We start from the raw sequence: 8,541 nt of genomic DNA on the forward strand, positions 1-8,541 counted from the left end.
TTTGAACTATAATGATCCAATCTAAATATCTTGATTGCTTTATTCCTACCTTTCACTATTTCTTCTTTAAGCGCATAGGGACATGCTATGCTATGTGTGATGTGCTATACAAGAATTGAGCATTATTATTTATTATTATTTTCCACAATGTAATTTATGTAGACACATAATAGAAATGTGTAATGAAGATAACCATACGCTCTACCATCCTTCACCGACCTTTTTCTGGTGTGATGAGAAAATGTAAACTTACAATGAATGCTGCCATATTGTAAATATTGATACATGATTAGAAATTGATTTTCAAGTGTAATTTTTGTAGTTCAGAAGCAAAGAAAATTTAATTAGTTTAATAATTACGCCATAACAACAGTGTGATAGTCCACGATTTTACCTCTCCAAACCAAGTGGTTGCATTCCCATACAATAATCTTTATTGCATTCTTGGTTAAATTTTGCAGTTTTATTCCTTTATTCCTTCAATTAATTCTTGGATGAAGAAAACAAACAGCATTCTTTCGAGTCAAAATATCGAGATATTTATTAGCCTTGACTTTATATAAATTTACACGACCTCCATCACTAAATGAATTTGTATTGCTTTCGTAAAAACATTATCTTTGTAACACATAATATGTTGAACAAAAATAATCTACGTTTTGAAAATTTCATTCATAAATTTGTCTGAACTATTGTATTCGTGAAAACAACATCGATCTTTACCACCCATAGTACATGTACATTGTACAAATCTATGTTTTTGATTTCGCAATTAAACGGAAATGGATATTCTATTCGTAAATAGTAATTGCAACGTCTGAAATGCCATTGCTATTGAATCCCCGACTTCTATATGCCACTGTTTCCTCGATGGACGTTGGCATCAGGCAATCCTGTGAAGGTGTTATTCTGCAATCATCTAGAGTATTCTTTGCGGTTTACACCTCCAAGTCACCTTCTCGAGATTGAGAAGTCACCTGATACCACCAAATATCGTCGATAGGAGGCGCTCTTCAATAATAATACACAGAGTCATTTATTACACAGTTGGTCAGTGGCATAAATGAGCCCAATTTTGTGGGAAATAATTCTAGTGTAAGGCAAGAGATTTTGAAAAAGAGAGCAAAATTTCGACTATTTCTAATCCAAAAAGCCAAATTTTCAATAGATTTTGACAATAAATATTGAATTAGAAAATAATATCATATTTTATCATTTTCCCCATTCATTTTCTTTATATTTCTCGATGGTGGAATATATTGACAATGAAAGGTGTACCTTATCACTTTAAAAATATTGGGTAAAAAATCAACCAGCCCGAGGGTAAATACATGTATGTGTCCAACCAATTGGGGCAATATTGTGTGGGAAGTATATTGTCCATTAAATTTTCATCACACTGGATGAATAAAAATGCCCAAAATAAATGCCCAATGATGGTTGGACACATAATTACCCTACACTTTTACCCAATATTTTTTTAGAGTGTTCATGAAATAAGTTGGTTGATTTATTGTTCTTTTGTGGGGGTATTTAAAAAAATAATAACAGCAAGTTCAGCTCACGTGAATCTTTCACTTTTTCCCCTTTCTGTTTTAATCCTTAGGTGTGTGTTACGGAGAATTCGGCGTTCGCGTTCCAAAGACAACAGGCTCCGCCTACATGTACAGTTACGTCACAGTGGGAGAATTCACAGCATTCATCATTGGATGGAATTTAATTCTGGAGTATCTGATTGGTACGGCGGCTGGCGCAAGCGCACTGAGTAGCTGTTTCGATTCCCTCTTCCGGAACAAAATTAGCACTTTTATGAGAGACAATGTCGGCGAATTCGGTATACATGGTAAGTCTACATAGTACTAAGCTTAGCCGGGTAAGCTAAGTATTACTTTAATAATCTGAAAGGAAATTAAAAATGTATTATGAAAATGGCAATCTAAGGAAAATAGATGTGTGAACATTTGACGCTGGGTCTGTGCAAAACGTGCTCACGATATCTTTATTAAAATGGAAATGTGACGAGTCCTTAAAAATGACATTGTAAAGTTATTAAAGTTTGTCTGAAAGCATAGTATTGTAACAACAATCTCTGTCAAAGCTTAGATTATTAATATTAAGAGAGTCTAGTTTAAAAAAAAGTATGAAAGAAATGTAATATACAATTAGTTTGTTCTCCAAGTATTTCATTATCATCGTAATTGAAAATGAACAAAAGTGATTCACATACATAACAAGATTTTATAGCATTGATGTTGCCGCGCCGCCATCTTCGAGGCTGAAACCATTCCCTTGCATCCGATGGTGGCTTCAGCTGGCGCATCTCTAACAACTCTCTTTACGCGTATTCCTATATCCTCCGAGTGAGGGCGCTATGAAATGTGGTCATCCATTCCACTCTGTCATTTTTTCTCCCTACAGCCAAGACATACCCCGATCTAGTCGCCCTCGTAATCGCCGTCATCATGACCCTCATCGTCGCTGCGGGTGTCAAGAAATCGGTCGTCTTTAATAACGCCCTCAACGTTCTGAACATGGCAGTTTGGGTGTTCATGCTGGTAGCTGGCTTTTTCTTTATCAATGGAGAGAACTGGACAGAGAAAGGATTTCTGCCCTATGGTTTTTCGGGGGTAGGTAGCTGGGAAATTAAAAAAAGTTGCCAAAATAAATTGTATATCAAGTAGTTCTTTGGGACTCATTCTTGCCAACAAATAGTATAGACCGCCTAAAGGGCCAAAATTAACAATGCGATTGTTAAAATTCAGGCGGCCCATAGTTTATCAAGTTTTTCGGAAATAGGAAGACGCAATTATATCTGTAATATTGCCGGAGAGTGTTACTAGTGGCTGACGTCCTAGTTCCAAAGAATTACTCGATATCGGGATTACAAGCATGTTTTAAATGAAATAAAATATCAAAATAGGTAATAAAATGTGTGACGATGATAAAAATAAATAGGGAAGAAAATCATGGTGGAAGAGCTTTTAAGAAAACGAGGAAAGGAAAGAGCGTATCTTACATTATCATTTGCTGTCTACCCTGAAAAGCTGAAATCGTCAAACATGAATGTCACAGTAATATGGTCGCAGTTGTGTTTGGATTCAAAGCATTGTGTTGAGCGGTAATGCTGCCATTTTGCATAGTTATTTATTTTTATTTATTATTATTATTATTTTTTTTTTTTTGGGGGGGGGGGCTGTATCTCAATTTAATCACCTTGCATGAGAAAATACTGCTGAAAATCACTGCTTAGGCCAATATACATTTGGTTTGATAGAGGTCATGGACAAAACATCAACCATTTCTTGATAATTATTATTCCAACAGGTAATGACTGGAGCGGCTACATGCTTCTACGCTTTCATTGGTTTCGATATTATAGCAACGACTGGTGAAGAGTCTAAGAACCCTAGCCGTTCTATTCCTCTGGCTATAATGTTGTCTCTTCTCATTTGTCTTGTTGGTAAGTTTTGACATCATATTAGCTCATATGACGTATTTATTCACGTCTTGTCTATTCAAAATGTCGCAATACCATTAAGGTTGTATTACTATTGTTATTGTATAAACAATACGAGATAATAAATAGCTACATGGTGTTCCATGTAGTTTCCGATTTGCAACACAACGTAAACATTAAATTTAACGTCGTGTTATTTTTTTTTCTTATTTTCTACAAGGCGTTTAATATATTTACATCCTGATGCGAATCAGATAACGACACGATGTAGTCTATATAATTTACGTCGTATTGAACTTTGAAATATGAAATTGACGTTCATTCTGTTCAGCTGTTCAGGAGGGATGTCCTCTTTTGAGATCGTGGTGAAATTCCATTTCAAGTCCTCTATGCAAAAGAATGCATGTATTGTTTGCTTCATACACCCCCACCCATGTTACTGAGTTGCCCCGAATGCTATATTTGGTCTAAATTCTAGAATAATTCTAGATAATTACAGAAATCCCACTATCTACACTGTGACGTCAGAGTGCAGGATAGTGCATTTTGGATGCAATAGTGCAATTCGCTGAATATCATGTGACGCGATTTGGACCAATCAGATTACAGAACATTCCTATTCTTGCCTGTTCACTCCCTGTCTATGTTTCGTTCGTCGCTCTCCAGGATACGTGAGCGTGAGTTTCGTGCTAACCCTTGGTGTTCCATACTATGACATCAGCTCGGAGTCACCTCTCATGGACATGTTCGTCCAAAACAACGCCGAGCCAGGCAAGTACGTGGTCGCAATCGGGTCCATCGCAGGACTGACGGTCAGTCTTCTCGGCTCACTCTTCCCAATGCCGAGGGTCATCTATGCAATGGCTACTGACGGTCTATTGTTTAGGTGAGTACGTTATTGTGTATGGAATGGTATTTGGGTAAGCCCACTTAAGAGCGGGGGCTGATATGGCTGTGGCAGGGGCTCAGTGAGTTTTTTTTTTGTTCTAATTCAAGCATTCATCTAGAGATGTAATCATCGAGCAGGATTGGTATATCATTTATATCATGTAGCTCGAGCAATCTTTAAATAAATCAAAATGTATTCATGTCATACGTTGACATCCAAACGCCATGTTTTAATGGTAGATGATCGAACATCACCAACAGTGAGTGACAGTGCCGTTAACAGATAAGATAAACACACAACAATATAAAACGGTTTTAAGGTTCCTGTTGGATTTCGAACCGATTTGCCTGGTGATGAACGGACACTTCATTTTGGTCTTAACTTCACCTTTTAATCATTTAATCCTTAACCCTTTTTTGCAGTGTGTAATAATGAATTTTTGCTTTCTTTCATGTCAATCAGGTTTCTAGGAAACATCAATGTGGTGACCAACACACCAGCGATAGCCACAATCATCGCGGGTTTCCTGGCCGCCATCATGGCTCTCTTAGTAAGCTTAGGAGACCTGATCGAGATGATGTCCATCGGGACACTACTGGCCTATACCCTGGTATCCATGTGCGTCCTGATCCTCCGCTACCAACCCCACATCGAACTCCAGGTCTCTATCAACACCGGGCTGGCCTACGACACTCTCGACAACGAAGACGATGACGAAATCAGCGCACCACCGACCAAGGAATCCACGATGTCCGCAGCGGACCCAACTATGCAGGGATCGACGCTGCAAGAGGCAGGCCCCGAGCAGTTGCTGCCAAAGCTTGATTCGCAGGGGACGCCGATACATAGCTCGGTGCCGAAGTACGGAGCAGTCGGGGAGGAAACGGACGACGAGTTCCGGACGTACAACCGATGGAATTTCTACCTCTCGCGCGCAAAGCAGGTGACGTATTGTTACGCCGACATCGTCCGTGTCAAGCTAGGGCTTCCTGAGACGACGTCCATGCCGACATCGAATACGGGTCGGAGCGTTACGATGTCGACACTGTTCCTGTTCATTGTGTTGTTCTTAATGTGCACCCTCATCATCCACGCTCGGAGGTTTCTCTCGGACTGGTGGGCCGTCATCTTCATGATCATCCTCTGCATCCTCCTTCTCGGAACCATCATCAACATCATCCGATTGCCGCAGAATCCGGAACGTCTGAAGTTCATGGCTCCCGGAGTGCCCTTCTTGCCTATCTGCGCCATGTTTGTTAATGTCTATCTCATGTTAAAACTATCGTATCTAACCTGGATCCGGTTTGCAATCTGGCTTATTGCAGGTGAGGTTAAAATTCTACCCCCCCCCCTTCAATACAACCCCACAAATGATTGTTCAAAGAGAAAAAGTGTTAACACTCGCAAACTAGATTTAGACCTATATTGGAAATATGGTGGTAAGAAATCAAACAAGGCCGGAGTGATGAAGAATTAATAGTTTGTCAGGACTTGGAAGACTTTAGTGAGCCGAAATAGCTTCCTTGCAACGACATGGTTATTGAATGTCACATCCCAGAACTGTGCGCGCGAAAAAACCCCTCAGTTTGTATTCAGCTCAGAAACTTCCATGCAAGATATTGAATCACGAATTCTGCAATCCTGATAGATTTCTTGTAACCATGCAAACTATTTAACCACGCAAATGAATAACAGAAAATGTAATCTCAGTAATCATTAGATGGAATAGCTTCTTTGAAGAAAAATGAATCCATAATTAATTACGAGACCTAAATTGACCAGCTGCATTCATGTATTTTTCTCAAATTTTCCCCAAGTTTTAAGACGATCCATTTGTTCAGCATTATTTGATCTTTCTTTCCATTTTTGAATTTTATTTGCAGGTCTTTTAATTTATTTTGGATATGGTATTTGGAATAGTAATATAGAGGCAAGGTTTCACGATACAACCAGAAAAGGCAAAGATGGAAAAGAGGCGATTCTAATGGATACAAATGAAGTAAATGTAAGTATTAACTACCAACTTTTCTCTTAAGGGTGTTTCGCCATGAGGAACAAATGCTTACGAATCTTGCGATGCTTGGATTCGTCAATTTTTGGAGGGTATCAGACGCTTACAAACGTTTTTGTTTGTTATCAAGGGACTGTTAGTATGTTCTCAAACGTTCAACGTGTCTTTATCTCAGTGAGGCCACGTGAGCACTTCGTCGTCGCTAGCATTTGCGAATCAAGACAAACCTCAGCGACATAGGTTTACAACCGGTTACAAAGTCTTACGGTGCCACGCGCGTAAAACATTCCCCTGGTATAGACTTGTGTGTTAAAATGGCACTTAAAAAAATTCATAAAAAATAAACGTAAAATTACAGGGTCGAATGTTTGCTACCATTGGATAGGATATATATCTGACATTCTATCGTATCAAAGGGTATCGTAGCCAACTCATTTTAAAAATAAATCACCATTTATGAAGATAACTATGATGGGATCATTTTTTATCAACTAAAACATTAAAATAGCCCTAATTCTTCCGCCAGTCGAAAAATGGTTCCAAAGTCGTTGATGCATGTATATCTTCCCAATTTAAGCAAAGGAAGTTCATGCAGTAGTTACCATTTCTACAATCAGTGTTAGATTTTCAATTATATTTATACACTTTTGTCAATCAGCAATATCAAATTGAAAAAAAATCGAATGGGTTACATCAAACGAAAATCTTTAGCCTTCCTGTTGAAATTAGGCTCATGGAACCTATAGACTGTTTTGCAGTAAGGATCTCAAGCCGGTAGGTGGCGCTCATTAGCGTACCTAAGGGGGGGGGGCAGAGGACAGACTGTCACCCTGACGAGTCACAAGCACAAAAAAGGAAGCGAAAAACAGCAAAATTAAAATTTTGTAATGTAAAAATGTAATGAAAACAGACGTGTGCACTCTCTTTTGAACTTAAAGATCTTTTTTTTTTTCTTGTCAAATTTTTTTCGCGGATGAAATATACTACGAAAAAAATGCCCCCTTTTGGAAAATCCTGGGTACGCCGCGGGAGAAGGAAGGAGGCGGCTCTAGGAACTTTGGATTAATTAAATACGTAGTGTTATGCTTAGAGAATAGTTTGTGTATGGGAGGGGTGTGTCTCTACATTTTCTATTCATGTTGGGGGTGGGATTGGAGCTTAAACCATTTTTAAAACCACCGGCTTATATTATAACGGGCTTGTGTGGTTTATTCTTCGCCTCTCTGTCTTCCATTTTTTTATTCAGATGCCAACGGCACCCGTACTTATCCCAGCCCACTCAACCTCAGAGCCCTCCAAGCCAGAGGATAGTATACCAGCCCCAGCTTCTTCTTCCGATGAATTCGAGACGCCTTAAAAAACCATGTCTGAATGAATATCATTTACTACCACGATAATCGATGCATTCCCTAAGCGGTGTTCAGACTAGAGTTGATAAACCATTTTTAAGACAACCATAGCCGTATATTTCACAAATTTAGCTCAGTGGGCGTCGTGATTCTTCATAACATACAAATCAGTCATGTCAGAAATATATATATCATTCACATCAACAATAATGAAATTAGAAGTACATACATCTGAGCTGGTTTTTTTGTATCAAATTGTGTTCTCACTTAAGAAAAACGGTACAATTTCCCCCTTGAAATCCAGCATCACCGCACATCAGGTATGTTGCGGCGTATCAGCTATTTATAGGACGTTTACGGTATCTAGTCTGAACGACCCCTTTATCGAGTTTCTACATGTATTCGAATATCATGCATGTATTTACGTCTCTGTGTATCTAAGACCCCTCTTTCAAGTGTAAATGGTTATGCGGCCAAATTAAACCTTGCTTCGAAGTCATGTTATGATAGTATGTTTAAAGGAAGACATCTTACTTAAAAAAGACATGACTTTTATGGTTGGTGTTCCACCACAGATCAAAAGCATTGATATACATGTATTAGTGAAAGTACCAATTTAACGGTAATCTTCGCCTAAATGAATAGTGCGAATTATAACTTGACCAAAATGCTGTTTTACTTAAGAATATGATTATTCAATGTGGTATTGTAGTTTGATATGTGTTTTTAGTACCTGGATATCCAGATGAAAATCTGCTGTTATTTTTTGTAGATAACGCCGTTCTCTTCTTACTTGATAAACTCTGATCATAAAATGATTGAGCGATTGGAGGGC

The 8,541-nt window shown here is 38.5% G+C and overlaps 1 protein-coding gene across 1 annotated transcript; it reads left to right on the forward strand.

The window, feature by feature from the left end:
* Positions 1–1,586: 1,586 nt before the first annotated feature.
* Positions 1,587–8,222, forward strand: LOC121428039 (probable cationic amino acid transporter). Its single transcript, XM_041624612.1, has 7 exons — positions 1,587–1,843; positions 2,419–2,627; positions 3,325–3,460; positions 4,124–4,343; positions 4,809–5,671; positions 6,230–6,351; positions 7,604–8,222. The coding sequence occupies exons 1-7, from the start codon at positions 1,663–1,665 to the stop codon at positions 7,712–7,714; spliced, it is 1,842 nt and encodes a 613-aa protein (XP_041480546.1). The 5' UTR covers positions 1,587–1,662; the 3' UTR covers positions 7,715–8,222.
* The last annotated feature ends 319 nt before the right edge of the window (positions 8,223–8,541 follow it).

The sequence above is a fragment of the Lytechinus variegatus genome, chromosome 14, assembly GCF_018143015.1.
Source record: "Lytechinus variegatus isolate NC3 chromosome 14, Lvar_3.0, whole genome shotgun sequence".
Classification (NCBI taxonomy): Eukaryota; Metazoa; Echinodermata; class Echinoidea; order Temnopleuroida; family Toxopneustidae; genus Lytechinus; species Lytechinus variegatus.

What these genes read in the sequence shown, in the direction of transcription:
- LOC121428039 (XM_041624612.1), top strand. Translation starts at nt 1,663, where the DNA reads ATGTACAGTTACGTCACAGTGGGAGAATTCACAGCATTCATCATTGGA. An exon ending in TGCCCTATGGTTTTTCGGGG is followed by an intron (nt 2,628 to 3,324) that starts GTAGGTAGCTGG and finishes TTATTCCAACAG; the next exon opens with GTAATGACTGGAGCGGCTAC. An exon ending in ACTGACGGTCTATTGTTTAG is followed by an intron (nt 4,344 to 4,808) that starts GTGAGTACGTTA and finishes CATGTCAATCAG; the next exon opens with GTTTCTAGGAAACATCAATG.